The 22,653-nt window shown below is 34.4% G+C and overlaps 1 protein-coding gene across 1 annotated transcript in view; it reads right to left on the bottom strand.

The window, feature by feature from the left end:
* Positions 1-22,653, bottom strand: part of ORC5 (origin recognition complex subunit 5) — an 85,846-nt gene that overhangs the window by 51,332 nt on the left and 11,861 nt on the right. The window contains exons 4-11 of the mRNA XM_007177310.3: positions 21,407-21,481; positions 17,678-17,789; positions 11,844-11,974; positions 9,404-9,452; positions 9,226-9,316; positions 5,941-5,993; positions 3,585-3,697; positions 1,807-1,854 (exon numbers count right to left, since the gene is read on the bottom strand). Of these exons, the coding sequence (XP_007177372.1) occupies positions 1,807-1,854; positions 3,585-3,697; positions 5,941-5,993; positions 9,226-9,316; positions 9,404-9,452; positions 11,844-11,974; positions 17,678-17,789; positions 21,407-21,481 (672 nt within the window). The remainder of the gene's footprint in view (positions 1-1,806; positions 1,855-3,584; positions 3,698-5,940; positions 5,994-9,225; positions 9,317-9,403; positions 9,453-11,843; positions 11,975-17,677; positions 17,790-21,406; positions 21,482-22,653) is intronic.

Genomic DNA, 22,653 nt, shown 5'->3' on the forward strand with positions numbered 1-22,653 from the left:
AGGGTACAAAATCAATGATCTGCCTATAGTGGAGAGCCTAATCAGAGATGTCTCAGTGAAAGGGCATAATGGAAAAGTCTTTCCATGCCAAGCAAATGGATTTGGTGAGGAAATCTGCCTGCCAAACTCTAGCTCTGTGTGAATGCAAGAAAAAAGGCTTCTCTGAGACTTTTAACTAGAAGCCAGAGCTAATGCTGATGTGGGGGCAGAATGCACAATAGCTTTGGGGTCTGCAAGTCCCCAGGTTGAGAACTGAATTTCAAATGATCCCAGGTTACCGGTGTTCATAAGTGCTTGCAGAGAAGTACGTGTAAAACCTTTCTAAAGGAAAACATCTCAGGCCTCAAAAATTCCAAAGATTAAGTTCAGCCAACAATTAAAAACAATAAAATGTTCAGGAAACAGGACATTATGTGCACAAGTCAGCAAAAATAGAAAACGTGGAATTAGACTAACAAGGACTTCTAACACTGAAATATAAGACACAGAATATTAAATAGGTTTTTTTATGTTAAAGAAAAATATGACTAGGAAAAATATTAAAGTGATCAGATAGACTTGAAATGAACCAGTAAAAACTTCTGAAGATTACATATAACATTACTGAAATTACAAAATTGATGTAAATAGCAGATCAGACAAAGGTGAAGAGAAAACAAGAACAGAGAACTGAAGAAATTACCCAGAACATAGCACACAGAGATGAAAGGGAATGAAGAATATGGAAGACTTAAGAAACACAGATGGTAGAGTTAAAAGGTCTGTCGTAAGCCTAACCAGTGTCTCAGGAAAACATGTAAGAGAGAATGGAGGAGAGGCAATATTTGAAAAGTTAATGACTGAGAATTTGCCAGAATTAAATAAAGGCATCATTATTCAAATTTAGGAAGCAAAACTAATGCCAAGTAAAAAGAAATTCAATCCCAGATACACTACAGTGAAACTGTAAGGAGACTAAAGTAAAAGGAGAAGAGAACTTGAAAGCAGCCAGAGAAAACAGGAATAACACAGGAATAAGACACTCACAGCAGTTTTTTTTTAGCAGTAATAAAGCCAGAAGACAGTAAAACAATGTCCTCAATTCAGAAGTGTACACTGAGCAAAACTGCTTTTAACAATGAGAGTGAGAAACAAAACTCACAGCTTCTGTAGTGCAAAGTCTACAGTTCTAACTTCCCTATCTTCTGCCAGGAGAAACCACAGTGGTTAAGATGTACAAGAGAGTTGAACAGTCTAAATGCTCCTTTTGCCAATTTCAACTTGCCCCACACCCCTACCTTCAAAGTTGCTTAGTGCTTCTAATTCCTAAGCTTTTCCAGATTCCTTGGGTCAAATCAGCTTGTTTTGGGGGTTAGGTTTCAGCCTTCTCTGATGTGCTTAGTCACTGGCATATCTACCTACTAGTCAATTCCAAATTGTATAGATCTCTCATCTGCTTAGTCCTTGTTAGTTTAACCTTTTTCATTTCTTCAATGCCATCTTTGTGGTGTTTCGAAGGGGAAAAGAGGAAACTATGCTATATTTAATTTAAAATTCCAGGGTGACCTTTTTCATCTATTAATTCACCAGAAAAATTTTGTCAACTCCCTTTTATCTCTAGAACCAGCTCACCTGAATTGTGCCTCCCCAATCACTGTATCCAACATAACAAAATACTACTATAGCATTATGATGGTACCATATCAATACAAGTAACTTCTTACATCCAAATGACTATGTAAATGCATACAATTATGCATTTACCTACTTCCTATAATAGTCTAAATTTGTAAGTTTTTCCCATTAAAGAAATTACAACATAAATACCTTTTCGTGTTTCTTTAGAAAGTTGGTTTTCTTAATTTTCCCATGATGCTGCAATTAAGCAAAATAATTTTTAAGATGAAAGATAGTACTCCACAAAACCAGAAAGCATAATTTGTTTAAAACATGATACACATAAGACTAACTTATGTATCTTAGGCTTTTTTATTTTATTCTATTTATCACCTAAAACATCACTTTAAAATACCAACATATTTTAGGCTTTTTAAATCAATTTTGATTGTACACAAGATTACTTGTGCATGTAAAGAGGTTTCAAAATAAAAGTGACATTTCCTAAAAGAACTTATATTGATTTATTACAGCACATTTATTTCTATAAAAACAAAACTTCCAAAGATAAACGGGTTTTCAATTCATTCTGTAAGGCAGGCTGTCAATTCGCATAAAATTGAGAGCATTTAGTTAAGCACTTGGGATTCAATAGTAGGGAAAAAATACAGATGCAGTCCTTGCCCTCTTGAAACCAAAGACTAGTGGTAGAGATAGGCAAAAAATAAAGAGACAAAAATGTATTATATTTAATAATAAATCAAACTGCATATTATTTGTTTTCAACAAGAAAATTCTAAAATGAGATTTCTCCAACTAATATACATGCAGAGATCCTCCTGAATGTTCTGGATAATGATGTATGGAGTGCATGATACTATAGTAGGAGCTTTAGAACAATAAAGGAGTTAAGACCCTTAAAATCATTCCCATCTCTCATATTTTTAACAAAACCTTATTTACATTTTTTTAAATGTAGAATTATTACCTAAGTTATACCTGAACTCTTCTGTGAAACTATCTACTTCACCCATTTGGGCTGTGATCTTAAAGTGAGAAGTCAAGAATAAATGATTAAAGGGGGAGAAAAAAAAAAATAGGTGGAATTTAAGCATGTAGAGATGGGAGAGGAAGGAATTCTAGATGGAGAAACCAATGTAAACAAGAGCTCGGGGAGTTAGGAGGAAAAACAGCTAAGTTCTGGAAACAGAAAAGTTCAGTTTGATTTTTTTTTATTAATCAGCTTGTAATTGGACTTGCTTAGGATGTGTAGCAAAATGTATCTGGCTGCAAGGATAATTTTCACCCACTTGACATAATGCCTTGGTAAGAGAGAGCGAGTGGTTATAGGGAGAAGACCACACAGAGCACCCGTTCATTCTGGAGAAGGAGAGTTGGTGTTTGCTTAGGTGGAAGGTGACTGAGGTAATGGCTCACACATCCCAAAGAAACCCTCTTGGGAAGTTTAATTGTGAGGAATGCTCCATTGATGGAGAAAGTTCTGAGGGCCTCTAGATTTTATTATCAACATTCATTTCAGGAATATTGTTTTTTGCTGTCATTTTCAGACTAACTTCTGTTTGTCTTTCAAAATTCAGCAAGCAATGCTACCCCCTCCATGAAGCCTTCTTTGCTCAACACTTCCCTGCAAGTTGTTTATCATATCATGTTTACTAGACACTAATACCACCTCTTTTTTAGCCTGTCTGCTCCGCGACTGTCCCCACCCCAAAAGTGGCACTCACTCACCCCCAATATCCTAAAGAAAGTTCTCAAATAACATTGTTGACTGGCAAAGGTAAAGTGAGAAATAAAGAATAAATGATTAAAGGAAAATAAATAAATAAAATCTTTAAAGAATGAGTCCTAAATACATATTTAGGAATCTCTTATTCTAATCTCTATCCCTTACAAATTTACAGGTGTTGAGGAATTTCAAAATATTCCCTAGATCTCCAAAAATAAAGTGAAAAAGAAATAATGATTACCTTAAGGAAAAACCTTCTGTCAGTTCTTGCTGGATTATAAGAAGCGAGGTATGCAGCAATGAGAATAAACTTAGAGTAATATGGAAGTTCCACCTGAGTATATGCCGAGAGACCTAGACAACAAAATACTTTTATGAAGGTACCTAACAGGCTACCATTAGATTTTAAGTGTCTCTTACCTTTTCTCACTTATCTTTTGACTTTCATATGGTACCCTCTAGTCAAAAGATTTTAAAGTGCCCTGAGCTTAAAGTGCCATGATAATGATGGTGGTGGGGGAAACATTATTATTAATGATATGCTCTGCTCATTCTGTTATTTTTGTTTGGCTCCACCTCTTCTAAAGTCCTGCCCTTCAAAGCCGCACTCTCCATTAAACCTTCCCTGATGCTCCCCTACCACACCAAAAGAGAAAATCTGTCTCTACTGTGAATTCCTACTTCGTGTATTTTACTTACGGTCCACATAACTTTATACCTTATATAAAGAATTAATTAAACTAAGTGATATTTCTTACTAAGCTACAGTGTTCACTGAAGAAGCCAAGTCTAATGCTTTTTTGTATCCCTACAGTACCTTGTACAAAGGAAATAACTGAATGAATGGATAAATAAAACAATAGAGTCAGTCAAGCAGCAATGATTTTTATGGGAAGGGAAAAAGGAATCTGATATTTACTGAAATATCTAGTATGTGTAAGACACTGTGCTAGGTGCTTTCCTTAAGCATCTCTGAATCTCTGCAGTAACTTAAAAGTAGATATTCTTTCCATTTTAGATAGACACTGAGTTGGGCTCAAGGCCACACAGGCAGCAGAGCAAATTACTGCAGATTTTTTTAAACTCTAGTATCTATTTCTTTCCATTACAACACACAACTGAAAATCACTTGTACGGTACTTCAAGCATTTAAAAACCAAAACAGGGACTTCCCTGGTGGTCCAGTGGTAAAGAATCTGCCTTACAATGCAGGCGAGACGGGTTCGATCCCTGGTCATGGAACTAAGATCCCACATGCCGCAGGGCAACTAGCCTGCGCACCACAACTACTGAGCTGGCGCGCCTCAACTAGAGAGCCTGCGTGCCGCAAACTACAGAGCCCATGCACTCTGGAACCCAAGCGCCACAACTAGAGAGAGAAAGCCCGCGCGCCGCAATGAAAGATCCCGCATACCACAACTAAGACCTGGCACTGCCAAAAATAAATAAAATAAACAATAAATAAATCTTTAAAAATAAATTAATTAATTAATTAAATTAAAAAATAAAAACCAAAACGGAATCTCAATACCACTTCATTTTATACCACTTCCCCCACCACTGGCTACTGACTCAACTTTTAAATAAGAGTATTTTAGATAGTTGCTTTACTGTTTTTTAAAGTAAAAGTAAAGTTGACCCATACGGGGTAGGGGAATGTTAGGGGCACAGACACCACTCTCCTACACAGTAGAAAATCTGCAATCTGCATATAACTTTTGACTCCCTAAAAACGTAACTAGTAATAGCCTACTGCTGACTGGAAGCCTACTGATAACAAACAGTCAATTAACACATATTTTGTATGTTATATGTATACCTACATATATATTATGCATTCATGGCATACCTAACTTTTTCTTAATTTTTTTGATATTTCTAGGCTATGCAGTTCGTCTGCCAGTTTTTTCAAATTGTTGTATATCTCCAAAAAATTTTGCAGTACATTTATTGAAAAAAAATCCATGTATAAGTGGACCTATGCAGTTCAAATCTGTGTTGTTCAAGGGTCAGCTGTAGTTCTGTTGGGAAAAACCAAAGTAATAGTTTCTTTAAAGAAAACAAAAGCACAAAACTTTCAAAATATAACCAAATGAAATGCATCCCCTAAACTACATTAACATAAAATTGAATTTTATTCCATAACTCATGAAATACATATATACTGAGATAAAATTAGGTATACAATTGATTGTTTTAACACAAGCATTTAAAGAAATATAAACTGCTTGGTTTTCACATGATATAACCCAACATGTAGAAACTGGTATTCAAACTTCATTTCTTCCTATTACATTGGTGTGTTGCTTAAAAGAAAATCATTAATCAAAATATCATGGTAGGGAATTCCCTGGTGGTCCAGTGGTTAGGACTTGATGTTTTCACTGCTGGGGCCCAGGTTCAATCCCTGGTCGGGGAACTAAGATCCTGCAAGCTGCGTGGTGCAGGAAAAAAAAAAAAAAATCATGGTAGCTTGTAAATTATCTTTTATAACACTACTGACTGATGCTATCTTTAGTGTTAACTTTAGTATCTTGATTATTAGTAATCAATTAAAGAAGTGTCTCTGGTAATTGTCTCAACACTTCCTTTGATACCTTTCAGTTGTCCTGGATCTGTGTCATCTTTCTGTAGCTTTTCCCACTGTGAACTGAAAAAACAATGAAAGAGCAATGATGGACTGCAAACATATAAAATCAATGTACTGTACTTAAAACAAAGCCGTAGAAAAACTAAAACTATTTTATTTGACATAATACATTTAATTTCCTTATAAATAAGACAAATAACATATACATGTTGGTACCTCTACAAAATCATTTAGTGTATATTAGAACAATATAAACTTATATATCAATGCCCAGATGTTAAATTTTTTAAAATCTCTTTTCCTCTGATCATAATTATAAAGCTATCAAAAAGCACCAACAAATAAATAACATCACCTACCATACAACAGAACTCCCAATATTCCAGTTATCATATTAAATACAATTGTTATACACCATTTCTAAACTCTGTAACAATTTCTTAAAGTAAGTATCATTACATCAGAAAACTGAGGCCCACAGGTTAAGTTGTCCAGGGACACTCAGCCAGTCAATAACACAAACTCTGCAGGCATTCTACAAGGATTCAGCTCTTAGTTCCACTACCAGGGAACAAGGTTGGAGACTTTTTCATAATTTGTCCAAATTGCTTATAAAAGCTATAAAACCAACATATATTCCCAATAACAGTTTGTTAAGTGAGCATCTAACCTTCTATAGCTTTATTCTCCTTTTCTTTATTCTGCTTATCCCAATTATTTAATCTCAATTAGAAAATATGAAATATGTGATGATTATTATTCTTTAATTTAGTAAAAATTTTATTATACACGGGTGAATGGAGGTTGGGGGTAGCAGGGAAAACAGCTGAGTCATTTACTGTGAAGAAATTTCAAACGGACCAGGAGATATCACCAGGCTTAGAATGCCATTTCTCTACTACACTATTGGAGAGTCTCACTGGTCCTTTATTGCACAGTGTGACAGAAAGGTAACCAAGGGCATTATATATGCTATTATTATAAAGGAACAAAAACGCAAAGTGCCCTAAATACCAAAATTTTTTTTCAAAAAGACAAAGAAAATAACCACATAGGAAATTCTGCAAATTAATACAACAGTTAATAAAACATATATATTTCCTATCAATAAATATAAATGGGTGTACCCCATTAAAGAAAAAGGTTTTCAGAATGCCTCGGTAAGGCAGGAGGTCAAATTAGCAATGCTTATTTCTGTGTTCTATACCTTTTTGTGAAAGAAACATACTACAGATTATATATTAATTGCATATATAAAGATGTTATGTTATATATGCATACTTGTAAAAGAAGATGAGTACAAATCAGAAATTATATATGTGGTTAGGAAAGGAATGAAAGGAATAATGGGATGTGAGACTTCTTTGAGTACTTTTTTTAATAGTTTTAGGTTCTGAATTATTCTGACGCCCTCTTTTACCTGTACAGCAAACAGTGAGTTTATTCTTTGCCCTTTCTCTTTCTCTTCTTTTCCCATTTTTTAACTTTGTAACTGTGTTATTCCCATCCCGTCAAAGTATGTAACATATACATAGTGTTCTTCTACCCTCATTCCCATCTTTTAGTTTTGAGCTAAAATTAATCAAATTTGGTGCTCATCATTCCTTTTGCTGGTTTCCCCAGTCATCTCCATTGCACCAACACTGTCACTAGCAGACTCTTGAGGAAGTATTTATGAGTATAGTGTTCCCTGAGTTCTCACATGTTTAAAACTGGTTTTCTATAGCCATGATACCTGAATGACAGGTTGGCTAGATATAAAATTCCTTGGCTTACACATCCTCTCTCCTTAAGCTTCTTGAAAATGTTGCTCACTTGTTGTCTTGCTTTATTACAGATTCACTTTCCTTTGTAAGTGACATATTTTTGCCTTAATTTCCACCCCTTGCTTCATTCTTCACCACCAAGCCTCCAGGAGATGCCATGTCCTTCCAAATCACCTCTCCGTCTCCCCTCAAAAACAGTACTTTCCCAAATCTGCCTTGTTAATTCTTATCTACATACTCTTGAAACACTTCCTTTTGATTCTTCAGTAGCCGGTGCTCTAATCCTTCAGGTCTCACTTGTTCTCAGTATTATCCCACTCAGGGTTGGACTCTCTCTCTGGAGGTGATTCATTTGTATTTCATCACTACAAGTCGACGCCATCCCCTGTCCCCACTGTCCTCTCCTCTTTTCCTTAAAGCCTTTGCTTAACTTTTCACTTCAGCATAAGCCCCAGTTGGCTCTGCTGGCTTCAGTTATTTATTTCACTATTTACATATAAACTGAAGTTTACAGTCAGCTCTGTAGACTCCTAGTCATACTGCAGGCAAGGGTTATGAGTGATTTTATTTGCTTTCCTTACTGACCTTGTGGAGAGAACTTGATTGTTGGCTTAATGGCCAACATTATCCTATGGGAAACTAGAAGTCCTTGTATTACTATGTAGGAGTCACTTTAACAAGCATCCAAATTTTTCTGCCTTTAAAAGATCAGATCACAAGCTTTTCTATTCTGTGACTTCCAAAAATTCTCATCAATTATTAAAAAGAGGAATAATAATATCTTTGTAATGTTTCTACTTATTCAGAAACTATTACATTCTTAAAATCAGCTAATTAAATCAAGCACAAAGTAAAGTAGTTATAGAATAAGGTATTCATGAAATAAAAATGATAACAAAATTGATTAGAAAGTGAAAAAAGACAAAAAGCGTTGACGTTTTAAAATTTCCTATGTTGCTTTGTAACGTAGGCTAAACCTAACACCTATAAGGCACTTATTATTCACAAATCATCTTCACATATATTATTGAAATCTTCTAAGGATTGTTAGAAGAGGGATCCAAGGTCTAGAGGTTTTAGGTGAATTGCTAAGACCCCATAAGGCAGAAAATGGCTAAGCTGGAAATCAAAACTATGTTCTTCTCACTACTCTGTGCAACCATGTCTCCTAAGCAGTTTCATTACTATGAAAGTCTAACAACAGACAAATGTACATTTATGACTTGACTTATACATTTCTTTAATAATCAATTTTTATTATATCATTCAAATATCTAACATAAATATAAAAAACAAAGCTGAAACTGATTTTCCTATAGCTTTCCAGATTTAAAAAAATTAGCAATTATTAGAAATATGCCTTGTGTAACATATTGGCTAAAAATTGTTTGTCCTTCCCAAAATAATAAGAAATGATTCAAATCACAAGAGTTTTTTCCCAATGTGAAGAAGGTAAAGGAAAACATGTACACTTTAGTGAATATCCCAAATATAGAAAAAATTACATATACTAAATAGAAAATTACCTTGATATTTCCCTGAGATAAACAGTCTGCATGGCTTTTTTCAAATGAGGTTCAATATTTCTCCAGAGTTTGCGAGTATCACGTTCACTTGCTACTCCAAAGAGAGAAAATTTCAATAATTTAGATATTATAGAAACTTTTTTCAAAAGAAATATTATTATAGTAAAATTATAGTTACCTTCTCCTTTAACAACAGGCTCACAATATTTAGGAAAATTAAGTACTGCCTATAAACAAAGAAAAAAAAAAGAGAAAAAAGCACTTATCTACCACAATTAGATACTATTTTTCAAGTAAAAATTTTATTAGAATTCAGGCAATTTTATTTCAATATAATTGCTCAAGTAAAATGTTATTATAGTTTATTACTACAACAATAAAACCACAATTATCAATAACAACAGTAAAACAATATGTAAAATATTCCTTAACTGGCTAAATCCTGCCTAATGTATCAGCCTCTAGATATAAAGAAATATAACAATTCCCAAAGCAAATTTAAAAGCACATACATAGGGGCTTCCCTGGTGGCACAGTGGTTAAGAACCTGCCTGCCAATGCAGGGGACACCGGTTCGAGCCCTGGTCCAGGAAGATCCCACATGCCACGGAGCAAGTAAGCTTGTGTGCCACAACTACTGAGCCTGCACTCTAGAGCCCGCAAGCCACTACTGAGCCCACACGCCTAGAGCCTGTGCTCCGCAACAAGAGAAGCCACCGCAATGAGAGGCCCGTGCACCGCAACAAAGAGGAGGCCCCGCTCCCCACAACTAGAGAAAGCCTGCGTGCAGCAACGAAGACCCAACGCAGCCAAAAAGAAATAAATAAATAAATTATATTAAAAAAAAAGCACATACATAGAAAACATGCCTAAAAAGAATATCCTGCAGATGATTTATTAAACTCTTAATATGCCACTTACAAACTTTAAAACAAATAAACCATTTGAAGGAAAAAGGACAACATATATTTATTTTCCTATGTTCTACATACTCAGAAAAACAGAACACTATACTATTATTTCTCCAATGCTTAAAGATCATTTCTTATATTTATTAGTATTACTAGTAAAACCATACTTCAAGCTTCAAGTTTATGAATATGATGTAACAATAACATAAAAAGCTGTAACCTCATCCCTAAATAAAATCATTCCTCAGTGAAACCCAAAGGACTTTATAAAAACCATGTTTAAATTTCACATTTTCTTTTCCTACTAATAGTTTCTCTAAATAATTCCTCCTTCTTGTACTTTATAATCTACTTTGAAATGGCTGCCAGCATAGATTCCCACAGGATTCAAGGACATCAGTGCTACGGAGTAGAAGCTACAAGTTATTTCCCAGGAAGGACAATGGATGAGTATTTGCTCCTGACTCCATCTCACGCTGAGACCGTGCACTGACCCTCTCTCCTCTCTGTAAGCCCCCCTGTCGTCATTTCCCTTGGGCACCAGGAGTCCCAGACATTCAACTTCCAGAGAGATGTTAGTGATGAGCTTGAACTAGAACAGCTTGTCTTCTGTTTTTTTCCCTACTCAGAAGATGCTCGAAACGTACAACTAAATCAGAAGAGGCCTAAAGTTTAAAAGTTCCAAAAACATACTAAATGTGAACACAATTTTAAATGGTCATTTTCTCCTATATTCTATCTCAAATACACACGGAATCCCTCTAAGTAACACTTTTCAGAGCAAAGAAAAGAGCAAAGCAAAGAAAATGTACCAAGAGATATAGAATCTGTTCCTTTGAAAGTAACTGTTTTCTAGCCTTAGATATATTATCATTTTCTGTTACATGGAGATAAGACCTTAAGTATTAATAAAAGGTTCTAAAAGTGAAACCAGATATTCTTGCCTCCTCCTTTTCAGATCCCCACAACTAAAGCAGAAAGGTAAAAATTAAATTAAATATGAAAATTAAAGTAAATACAACTATTTTCCAAACTGCCTAAGTATAAACAGCTATTCTAATGTTTTTAAAAACTTTTTAAAGTAATCTTTTATATAAATATTCAAAGTAATCCTTTAATATGTATAACTGATTCACTTTGTTATAAAGCAGAAACTTACACACCATTGTAAAGCAATTATACTCCAATAAAGATGTTAAAAAAAAAAAAGTAATCCTTTATATAAAGATTACTAACTCAAGGTCAGTGGCTAATGAAAGACCTATATAAAGCTTCTGACCATATTCAAATTCATCTAGATTCCAGACCACTATCAATACATACATAAACCTGAAAAAATCTGTTACAAAAAATTAACAAAAAGATATAAAATTGCTTAAGTTTTCACACCACCTTTCTGTTAATCTTCATTTTAATTTTAATAAAGTTAAACATTTTCTGCAATTAGAGAAAAGAGAAAGGAGGAAATTAAAAAACACTCCTAAGGATGTATTAAAAGAAACAACTAAAAATGACTGAAAGGTTTCTGATCAGGTCAAAGTTTGTACTAACCCACAGACTTCCACCTTCTTATGGTGTATTTGCTCCCAAAGGCCATATCCAAATTTCCAGAATAAATTTTCAGCTTCTAGCCTATCTCACACCCTTTCTTCATGGAAAAATATTAAAAGATGTACATTTTTTCTTTAAAGCAAAATGAGCACGGACCAGATGCCGGAGCTCTTTCAAATCTCGACAGACGGTGTAGAAGACTCCAAGAAGAATGTTAATGTAGGCAGCATAGAAATCAGCCGAATACTCTGGAGGATGATCATGGGATAGGATCTTTTGAAGGTTACCTGTTCAAAGGACACAAATGAACAGAAATGACTGACCCATCACACTAGTTATATCTTCTAGCATTTTATAACAAAGGTTTAAACAATAAATACACAGGCTCAGCAATTATTAGGAACAATGAAACAGTTACAAGATTAGAATGCAAAAGTAATACAAGTTTTAAAACTGAGGTAAAAGAATTATGAACCTAACGTTCTAAAAAAAATTACTAAATTTTACTTAAGACAAATACGAAGCAATGACATCTAAAGAAAATCACAAGAACCTTATAACAGGCAACATCAATATCAAGGGCAAAAAAATAATATGGATTCCACTTATTTTTCTACCAATTAAGTAAATCAACTAGATAAAAATAAGGGAGACTACATAAACTACCACCAAACTGGAAAATGCTCATTTTTTGTAAAGTGAAAAGAACTCATGATTTTTTTAATGAAAATCTTCATCTTTACTTTGTCATTCCCTTTCTTTATAAAATGTGTTTTCTTCCTACAACTTTGGTGTCTTTATTTCTCTTCTACCTTAAACTCCTTATACAGTATCACATGTTTAGAGTCCTAAACTTGTATTTTATCCTGCTAGAAATATCATATTGTAGAAGCACAGTTAAAACTAAAAAGAAATGACCTATTATTCAAAATTTCCCAGTTATAGCACATAAATCAGTCATTCATTCATTCCTTATTGCAATTCCCTCTGACTTCTTGATGCAATGGTCTCTTCAGACTTCTCAGTTAAGAGCTCTTTGAACATGACTAGTACTTTAAGCCTACTTCCACAGGATTCAAGACTTTCACAATACTTACAAGTGAAAATTCTCATGGGATGTTCTGATCATGTCAATTTCCTTTTGTCTAAGAATCCCTGTGAGTAATTTTACCATGGATACTTTCCCATTTACCATCAGCCTTTGATTTTAACTACTGTCTTATTCCTCACAGTCAGTTACATATAGGTACATAACAATATATATGGCCTATCAATACATACTAATATACAGAAATTTAGAAATAGCTATATTAATGGGATCTTTCAAACAGGGCAGTTGGCCAATACAAAAAAAACAAACAAAAGCCCAAAAAACATTTCAAAGCCTATTCTCATGCCTAGAATGTTATCCTGAAGGAATTCCAGATAGAGACTGTTACTAGATCTGTATTTTAATATCACAACCACTGAAAAAAAATACACAAAGTGCAAAACTTGACTTTGGAGTCTATGTATTTTTACATGTAATAGTTTTAAATTTAATGTTACTAAGCTTTTTAAAACAAATATTTGATACACTAAAAATTTCTAAAGGTGCCTTAAAACTTGGAGATAAAGATATTTATATATTGTGTTGGCCAAAAAGTTTGTTTGGGTTTTTCCGTAACATGTTACGGAAAAACCCGGAAAACCCCGAGAGAACTTTTTGGCCAACCCAATAAAAGCTGACAAATAACTGGATAGATGAAAGAAAGAAAGAAAGAAAGAAAGAAAGAAAGAAAGGAGGGAGGGAGGAAAGGAAGAAAGGGATCAACGGTCAGACAGACAAACATACATAGGCAAAAAGGTGGTCTCTAAATGCATGGATGAGGAAACCTGGAAAACAGTTAAGTCTCCAGCTTAGACTGCACTCCTAAGCTCCTCCTGACTCTCTTCTGGATATCCCTTACAGGTGACACTCAGTACCTCATAAGAAAGTTGATTATATATGACCACTGGCCCATTTCAGTTCTGACTAAAGTCTTCTAAGAATTAGAACTTTCACTGGGTTGCAACAAAAGTAGACCAGCTGCTTAGTTATACAGGCTACAGACAAATTCTCAGAGTACAACTCAACATTAAGGAAGCCATACCAGCTCTAACAGTCAAACTTACTAAAAATCCCATCTCTAACAGAAAGCTGAAAGCAGTGTACTAGCAGGTAATAAATAAAGGGAAGGAGAAATCACTTGATGGGTCCCCTGCTGTATTAAAATTTCACTATCAAAATATGGTCTAACACACCAAGAACAACCATTTCTAACATGGAGAGGGACTTCTGCTGCCAGTCATAAGGAAGTAAGAGGGTCCAGAAATACTCTCCTATAAATAACTAAAAACTGGACAAAATATAGAAAACAATTTTCAGACATCAAACAATAGGCAACAAAGGACATGAGAAAAGTGAAATGAGGTGAGTTTTACCATCAGCCAGGCTTTCTAACTAGAGGTAATTTTAGAACGGTGGTACAGGAGAGTTCCAAAGGGAGCCCATTAATCTCAGTGAGTTGATAAGACAGAGATCAGAGAAGAGAGACCTAAGGTAGCTAGAATGTGCAGGGTAGAATACATGAGAAAAGGAAGCTATGCAGAGAAAGAGCCCCAGAAATCTGCCTAGATGTTGCCCTTGATTCTTAGCTGAATACCAGTACTTATATGCATAGAGTAAAACCTCAAAAGGACAAGCAAGAACAACTTCTGGGGAAAAAACAATTACTAGAGAGCTGTAAGTCAAACAATTTCCAGAGTTCAGACAGGGCTATAAACTGTTCATTTTGCCACCAGTAAGAATGGAGAAACCATACTAAATACATGGGACATTCAGCAGAGAACCCAAAAGGGCTATATCTTAGAAGTGGAGCTAAAGTTAGCCCTGGAATAAAGGCTGCTCTAGACCCTCTCTCTAAAAGAGCTTAAAAATAACCTCAAAAGGGTCACATGTATCTTCAAGTAATTTAAATGCTTAACCAGAAAAAAGTCCAACATGCAACAAAAAATTTAATACCTATCATTCAATCGAAAATTACTAAACACATGTGAAAGCATAATGGATACTCATAATAGAGAAAAATTAGTCAATAGAAACATCCCCACAATGAAAGAGGTAATGGAATTAGTAGACAAGAAGATTAAAGCAACTATTATAAACATGCTCATATGCTCAAGAATATAAAGGAAAACAAAAGCATAATGAGGTCAGTAGTGAAAAATTCCACTGGCTTGGATTAATTGCAAATTAGACACTTGTAGATAAAAAGATCAGTGAACTTGAAGACATAGAAACAAAAGCTATCCCAAATAAAACACAGAGGACAAAAAAAGATGTAAAATTTAAATAAATAAATAAGAGATTCAGCAGGACAATATCACGAGGTCTAACATTCATGTAACATGGTCCCAGAAAAAGGTGTGGGGAGCAGGGTAGGGGGGAACGACAGGACACAGATAAAATATTTTTAGAAATAATGGCTGAAACTTTTCCAAAGTTAAAACTATACACTCACATATCCAAAAAGCTCAACAAATCTCCAGCAGGATAAACAATAAAAGATATTTTCCACCTTGCCTTTTTATTTCTGTAAAGCCCAAATAGTAATATATTATAAGGTTTATAATAAATGTGTATGTAAAATGTAGGACAAAAATAGCACAAAGGTTGTGAGGTGGGAAATTATAAGTCATTGAGATTTTCAGACTGTTAACTAGAGAATAACTTAACTTATTCTGATTGATTCAATAACTAAACCAAAAACCTGATCAACTGCACTATAATCCACCTGAAGGAAAAAACAAAAACAAAAAAACACAAAGCATTACCAAAAGATGAGCAGTCTACGTGTGGGAGAGAGAAAACAAGAAATCCAAATTAGGGCCCTAGTGATACTGCTAAGAGGAAAGTGTCCTGAACATCAGATACCATATTTCTACAGATGACATATGTATCAAGTTATGATTGGACGACTTAGACACTAAGATTATCCTTTTGCCCTGGTTCCATGCTTACTTGTTCTGACTATAATTTGGCTTATCAATTAATGTTTCCTTTTTGAACTTTTTTTGTATGATTATGATGCTTTTGAATTATAAAAAAAACCTAATATTTTTTTTGTTTTTTTTCTTGTTTGTTTTTTTCTAGTCCAATAAAACTTTATTTACAAAAAGGTAGGCAGCCTGTATTTCAATAAAACTTTATTCACGAAAAAGGTGGGCTGCCCACAGCACCATAATTTACCAACGCCTGCCATAGAAAGGCGGGCATAAGCACAAATGTGAAGGCTAAAGGGTGAGTCTAAAAACATTGCAGCCTAGGTGAGAATTACTTACACCTCATGCAGTGTGTCCATAAATAAAATACGGTTGTCTTCAGGTTTTAAAACTTTATATAAATGGTTTCATAGAATAAATGGCTTCCTTTGTTAAAGGCTCTAAAATTTAATAATCAGATGAACTTCGCTCCACATTATACATTTTTCAAAAATCTATTAGCTTAGGGCTTCCCTGGTGGCTCAGTGGTTAAGAATCCGCCTGCCAGTGCAGGGGACATGGGTTCAAGCCCTGGTCGGGGAAGATCCCACATGCTGCGGAGCAACGAAGCCCGTGCACCACAACTACTGAGCCTGCGTTCTACAGCCACGAGCCACAACTACTAAGCCTGCACGCCACAACTACCGAAGCCCATGCACCGCAACGAAGAGTAGCCCCCACTTGCCGCAACTAGAGAAAGCCTGCGCACAGCAACAAAGAAAACACCGCCAAAAATAAATAAATAAATTTATTTTTTAAAAAAATCTATTAGCTTACACTTTCTAAAATTAGCAAGGTCACTTTAATTATTTAATTATGTCCTCAAATTCTCTCCATCTCTGCAGCTTTGTATCCTTATTTTTTATAAAATTTAATCAAATTCTACAATTCATTATAGCATACTTTAATTTCAACTTCACTAGAAAACCAGCATTTTAAAATAATTTTTCACTAAAATGGGTCATGAAAAACTTTAACATCTAACGGTCATGACATAAGTAAAAAGAAATTCTTTTTATGAAATCCTTTGATTTATTCATTTTCTTCCTACCCTTTTCTCTTCTCCTTGTGATTTTTCATAGAAGAGGAGCTATGAAAAATTTAAGGGTTCCCTTCATCTATTTTGGGTTCCTTTTTGTTATCTCAGTTAATTATCAAAGGCAGGAGGTGTTATCTGATCACTGTTCTTGTGAAAACAGGCAAAAATGTGTTGATCTTAATAATGAATGTTTGTAGCTGATTAGTTCACAGGGATAGTGTTTTGAGGCCAAGGTCAAGGAATGTTATTTTTTCATAGCCTCTAACCATCTTATGCTTCAGTTATAATCTTTGAATCAGAAGTATCATATTTGCACAGTAACAGCATAGTATTAATCTACAAAGCTACTCAGCAACAAAAAAGCTATTGTATTATTCCAAAGATAAAAATTATTAGGATCTATGAAATTTAAGATTAAACACAAACCAAAAAGAAATAAGAAACACAAGGGCTAGGACAGTTGCTACTGTAAGAGTTACAGTAATGAAAAATGAGATTTACAAAATCAAAAGATACATTCCACATAGTACTTAACTCAAGTACATGGTATATAAAGATTTCAGTACAATTTTAATGTGCTTTGCCAATCTAAACATCTCACTTGTATGGATGTAATAATCCCACTTATATATACATCTTATTGTACTAAAAAAATGTGAAAATACACCTTTATTTACAAATATGTGAGAACTGCTCTTTCGAAAAACGTTAGTAGTTATGCAAGAACAACCTCTGTAAGTGCAGAAATATAAATAACATTTTATTTGAGATTGGCAGCAAACCATAATAGATCAAAACGTCAAAGTATTCCCATTTGAACATGTTAGCTTAATCTTTCAAACAACAAAAACTATTTTACTGAATATCAAAACAATGTTTTCAAATTTACCTATGCTATAATCAGGGAAATACAAGACAAATGGCTCAAAGCATCCAGTATTTGGACGAAACTTTTCCCAAACAATCTCGCTGAGAAAGATAACAGTCACATTTCTGTCAGTCTGTAAAAGAGAGAAAAATAAAAGTAAATTTGCACTAAAAAATCTTAAACAGAACAGTAATTCCATTTGAATTTTTCTTTCAAAAGAAATCCAGCAAAGTTCCAACATATAACAAATTATTTGCATATTAATAAGCCATATTTAGAAAACCCAATCAAGGAGCTCATCCTTGTATGCAAATTTTCAAACATAATTACTTAGAATTTCCATAAAACTTTTAGGTTAATCGACAATTCAATTACCCATGAATGCTAGGACAGTCACACAATGACTAATTTTATAGAAATTAAGAAACACATCTGCTTGAATGATTAAGACAAGAACTTTTTATGGGAATTTTCAAAGAAATCACACGCTTTACATCAATAAACCAAAAAAGACAAAACTTAACATCTTTCATTATTAAAATGGCTATAGTACCCAGAGAAAAGAAAATATCAGTTGCATATTTTAATGTATATTCAAGAAGATGTTGAGTATACATTAAAAACACAAACAAGTGTTGAGTATCCAAAATACCAATGTTAAGTAAACAGACATCTTTTGAAATATATGTAGAAATTATAATTAGTATTCCAAAAATAACATTAAGAGAACAAGCTCAATGTGTATGTTATCCTTCTACAGAGTGGCCACAAATGCTAATTCTAATGCTAGAATCTATCTATAGACACCTGGCATTCTGAACACAAATTTTAATGCTTCCCATGTTCTTTTGGACGTCTCCCAAGTTGACAAAACAGACGTATTTGTTTCGTTCTATAACTATTCTTAGGACCCAATGTCATACATAAATTACACTATACTTTGATGGTGATTTACTATTTATTGATTTCTAACTTATGTGTAACCTTATATTCCAATTTTCATTATTTAGAGAAATATACTTCTGGCTAACAAAGACAGCTGAGTTCAATAATTAGTAACTCCACAGAAAATGTAGCATCTTTATGAAAGAAAGGAAAAGATTTTTACATTCAAATGCTCTTTTTTGTCTTATTAATTTTTAAGAATCCTTGAATTCATTTCCATAGGGATAAAAAAGCATGCTCTAAACACAATCTTGATTACAAAGCATTGAGTTGTTTTTGCTTTAAAATATGATTACTCAGAAGAATTTTATAAAGTCAGTTAAAAAAATACTGAGAGGTTAAAAAAAATAGAGGTATTTATCAGTCTAAAAGGATTTTAAGGACTTCCCTGGTGGCGCATTGGTTAAGAATCCACCTGTAGAGGACACGGGTTTGATCCCTGGTCCAGGAAGATCCCACATGTCGCTGAGCAACTAAGCCTGTGTGCCACAACTACTGAGCCTGCGCTCTAGAACCTGCGAGCCACAACTACTGAGCCCGCACGCTGCAACTACTGAGCCCACGTGCTGCAACTACTGAAGCCCACGCACGTAGAGCCCATGCCCCGCAACAAGAGAAGCCACCACAATGAGAAGCACACACACCGCAACGAAGAGTAGCCCCCGCTCGCCACAACTAGAGAAAGCCCACACGCAGCCACAAAGACCCAACACAGCCAAAAAAACAAAAATAAGTATATTAATAATAAATTTAAATATATGTATTATAAAATAAATAAATAAAAGGATTTTAAGTTTGGTAATGTTCTCATCTGTTCATCTGAAAGTGCTTTCAATGTACAGTGATATCTATCATAATTTAAACTTCATTTTACTCTGATAAGTATTTAATATAAAAAAGTGTGAAATGCTTTTGCTATATTTCTCTTAAATGAAATACACATTTAAAAATCAAGCATGTTTTCAGAAACATCAAAACAACAATTTTCTTTTCTGATGGAGTTGAGCTTACTATGAACTTTTCATTTTCTTCAAATAACTTCCATAATTAAAACTAAGAAAAAGTGAAAGGCCTAAGTACTATGACAGGATGCATGATCAAAGGTCTAAGTACTGTGACAAGATAAAAATAGTGGGGTAAGCTTTACTGGAAGGGCGAGAGGACAGCAAGAATGCACTCTGGCTACCAGAGAGGGAGTCCTTGAGCAAAACAATGGGAAATAGTGGATGGATAAATGCAAACAAACCACAACAAAAAATAAATAAAAAGAAAGAGAGAGGGCTTCCCGGGTGGCACAGTGGTTGAGAATCTGCCTGCTAATGCAGGGGACACGGGGTCGAGCCCTGGTCTGGGAAGATCCCACATGCCGCAGAGCAACTAGGCCCGTGAGCCACAACTACTGAGCCTGCGCGTCTGGAGCCTGTGCTCCGCAACAAGAGAGGCCATGATAGTGAGAGGCCCGCGCACCGCGATGAAGAGTGGCCCCCACTTGCCGCAACTGGAGAAAGCCCTCGCACAGAAACGAAGACCCAACACAGCCACAAATAAATAAATAAATAAATAAATAATTTAAAAAAAAGAAAGAGAGAAAGAGACCTTTACTCAATGAGGATGGGTCCCTGGTGTCAGTAGTAAAATGCCAAGAGTTAACCAATCTGGGAAAGGCTAGACTTCATGAGGAAACTTCCAGGATAAGTCACCAAGAGCTACACTTACTCTTCTCTTGTCCTCGCCACATCTTCCCCTCAAGACTATTACTAAAAGAGGATTTTAGGAGTCAGCCTTAGGCACACAATGATTTCAGTGGCAATCAGCTGAGAACTTCTAGCAGTTTCTCAAATTTGAGTAATATATTTAACTTTTCGAAGGTGGAAATGCTCTAGGCACTGTCTCCCCAAATATTTACTTAATTTTTATTATAATGTTCCTTAATACTTAAATAATACAGACATAAAACTAAGTAGGTATAAACTATTTATGCTCAAGGTACTTATAAAATTATAAAACCAAATATTTTTATTTATAAGTTAAATATAAAACTATAAAACTAGTAAAATTTAAATTAACATTATTTGAATATGATGAACATTACTGTTTTGCCTATACTAAATCTTTGCTCACTTCATGAATATGGTACTAACAGGAAACAGCCACAGTCCTTTTGAGTTTAGCATTCCTATAGCAACTAGTATTAGTAAAAACTGAATTCTCTCACCAATTTCCTTTATTCAAATTACTACAAACTACTGCCTGTTGTTGCCATCATATTACTATTTGGCTTTCACCTGACATTTACATAGTAAGTCTCTCCCTGTTCTTTTCTTATTAGGCCATGACAATCACAGTAGAATTAGTGTTATTCAGTACCAACACAATTTTAAGTTGAAACACAAAGCTCGTTCCAAAATCTGAGTGGCCATGAGACAGAACATCAGATGATCCAGAACAGACTTATCATTCGTTTTTTAGATTACTGAAATGAAAATTTTAAAATTCTTGCAGAGTTCAAAGTCTAGCCCACCCCCACCATTTACTCTAGCAACCACCTAAAATCTTTTAATAGAAAGCAGTGTTAGCCACTTCACAATCAAAAATAAAAGCTAAAATAGTTGAAGAATAAGTCTTATCAAATCACAAATTGTTTTAACTTTGAAAAAATGCTCAACTTCACACATAATAGAGAAATGCATATCAACTTTATATTAAGAGATTATTTCTCACCTATCAAATTGGCAAAATGAAAAAATGTGACAATACAGTTCTACTGATTAGGTCATAGGGGAAAAAGATTCATTCATCACTTACCAATTCTTGTAACCTAAGAAATCCAGGTAAAAGATATGCTTCCATATCTCTTAGATACTCTGCTTTATCAAGAACCTTATGGAAAAAAAGAAAAGCAGTGTCAAAATTGATTTAAAAAGCCCTTTAGCAAAACATTTACATAATATAATGCACAATTCAAGATCTGAACTTCCCATGTTAAAAAAAAATGGAACTTATGAATTAATTTTTTAAACAGTATTTACATTTGTGGAAGACATTTCAAATAGGTCAAATAAGTTAAAAAATGAACTACTAACATGTTTCAACCCAGATTTTAGAGAATGGGTCATAGTTATACTAAAAAAGGTTTGTTTTAAAGATATACCATCAAGGGCTTCCCAGGTGGCGCAGTGGTTGAGAATCTGCCTGCTAATGCAGGGGACAGGGGTTCGAGCCCTGGTCTGGGAAGATCCCACATGCCGCGGAGCGGCTGGGCCCGTGAGCCACAACTACTGAGCCTGCGCGTCTGGAGCCTGTGCTCCGCAACAGGAGAGGCCGCGATAGTGAGAGGCCCGCGCACCGCGATGAAGAGTGGCCCCCGCTTGCCGCAACTAGAGAAAGCCCTCACACAGAAACGAAGACCCAACACAGCCATAAATAAATAAATAAATAAATAAAAGAATTATTAAAAAAAAAAAAAAAAAAAAGATATACCATCAAAAAGATAATGAATTAAGATGCTCTAAGGACCTTTTCTTATAGGTATACAAGAAATAAAACTAATAAAACTATGTGCATTTTTAATTACATTTAGTAAAAGATAAATGTCTACCACATACCAATAATTACAAAGCTTTCTGACCTGACAGAAGAAAATTCTGAATTTCATCATGTAAAACTTTTCTTGCTTGAACTTTGTAACTCGATACTAAACCCTGTTTAACTAGAAAACTGATCATGTTAAGAAAGATAAAATTTTTGTTCAGTGTTATGAAAATGCTACTGGGATTATGTTGCAAATTATAATCATTTAAATTAGGAATAAAATTAAAATGCAGGGAATATAATATTATTTCCCTGAATAGTCCAAATTGTTTTGTATCTGTTTTATTGATTAATAGACAGCTTGAAACAATGTATGAGAGTAATCAACTTAAGATATTTCATTCTTAATTCATTTAGACAAAATAAAGCTAAAATTATTTACCACTAAAAAGATACAAATTAGTTTCTCCACTATGTATTCACAATTGCAATTTTCCCATCAATTTCCATTTAAAAACTCT

Source organism: Balaenoptera acutorostrata, chromosome 7 (genome assembly GCF_949987535.1).
Source record: "Balaenoptera acutorostrata chromosome 7, mBalAcu1.1, whole genome shotgun sequence".
In the NCBI taxonomy this organism is placed as follows: Eukaryota; Metazoa; Chordata; class Mammalia; order Artiodactyla; family Balaenopteridae; genus Balaenoptera; species Balaenoptera acutorostrata.